A 1400-nucleotide genomic window follows, 5' to 3' on the forward strand; every position below is an offset into this window, starting at 1 on the left:
CGTGATCTGCGATGATGGCTGGTGGAGCTGAGATATCGGCAGGATTCGTGAAGACGCAAAGAACAGGAAAGAAATCAGACGGGGTGATACCCCCACATCGTTTCTCGCTTTAACGGGATGAGTAAAAAAAGGGGAGTTCGAGTCATTTTTTTCGACCCCTGCAGTACTGCACATGTGTTATGAGTTCACTTGCCTGAGTTTTGTTTTTTTGAGGCAAAATGCAAAGCTACACACCCCATTAAATTCAAAGAGTAAGGGTACTGACGTCGTACGTGTGGAGCGACACACATGTTTTATTGTTGCTTTCCCCCCACAGGGCAATATTTCATTTTGACCTGATTGGTAAGTTGCCCTTTTTTGCTGCCGTTTGTACGCCATTTTTGTGTTTTTTGTATATTTTTGGGGGGGCTTGCGGCGCCCACACAATTGCGGCTGTGCTGCTGCGTGCCGAATCGTTTTGGGGTGGTGAAGCGAAGATGTGCCCATGCTAACGTTGGTTGAGTGCCATATGCGTAATTAGATAAAGTAAATGATTCTCAGGAGAGGAAAAGGCCAGGTTACCCACTTTGTTTCTCTTGTACTCCTCGACACTTTGGAGAGCTTCTCTCATTTGTTCATTTCTTTATCATCGAGTAACTTATTATTGTTGTTTTTCCCGTATTCGCCCCTGTTTCTGTGTGAGGGAGGGGTGGTCTTGTATGAATCCATGAAACCCAATAAGGTCAACTCACTTCCGTGCTTCATCTCACCGTTTTTCAAATAAAGAGAGCCAATAAGGAAAGCACAACCGCAGTGACATCAGTAACACACAGACAAATGAAAAGAGGGTACAGGTCGCTATTGACACCACTGAGGGCGATCACGTTATTGGGCAATGAGGTGCGGCCTCCATGCGTATCAAGCACAGAGATGCGCAGACAGAAAGAAAAACAATGCCATAATTGGGGGACAGTACATCTGCCCGTACATTTCACATTGGGTGGTGTGTTCAAGCCCACCCTTGTTGCGATGGCGCCGCGTATTGTGGCTGGCGGCACTACAGGCGATAAAGCTCTGAGCGACGCGGCTGCTACCAAATCGGTGAAATGGACCCTCGACAGCACAGTGGAGGAAGTTCTGCTACAAGGAAATCTTCCTCCAGTGCATATGAAGCTGAAAGACTTTCTTACCGAATACCTTGATGGCATGGGTGCGGATGAAGTGAAGTGGAATGTCAGTATAGAAGCGTTTGCCAACAGACCAAACAGATATATAAAAGACGAGGAGCTGGTTACCGACATACTTGCGATGCCGTCATTCAAGGCAATAGTAGAGGAAATGAAAAATAGGGAAGCTGTACGCAAACTCAAAGAGACTGGTGTGTATTCTCTCCAGCAGTGGGACGTGTATGATAAAAAGGA

The 1400-nt window shown here is 46.5% G+C and overlaps 1 protein-coding gene across 1 annotated transcript; it reads left to right on the forward strand.

The window, feature by feature from the left end:
- Nucleotides 1-816: 816 nt before the first annotated feature.
- DQ04_20681000 (retrotransposon hot spot (RHS) protein) lies at nucleotides 817-1400 on the forward strand (the record flags this gene model as incomplete). Its single annotated transcript, XM_009317952.1, has 1 exon — nucleotides 817-1400. A coding segment is annotated over one exon (584 nt), but the record flags the coding sequence as incomplete, so codon positions are not given.

The sequence above is a fragment of the Trypanosoma grayi genome (genome assembly GCF_000691245.1).
Source record: "Trypanosoma grayi strain ANR4 Tgr_2068_V1, whole genome shotgun sequence".
Taxonomy (NCBI): Eukaryota; Euglenozoa; class Kinetoplastea; order Trypanosomatida; family Trypanosomatidae; genus Trypanosoma; species Trypanosoma grayi.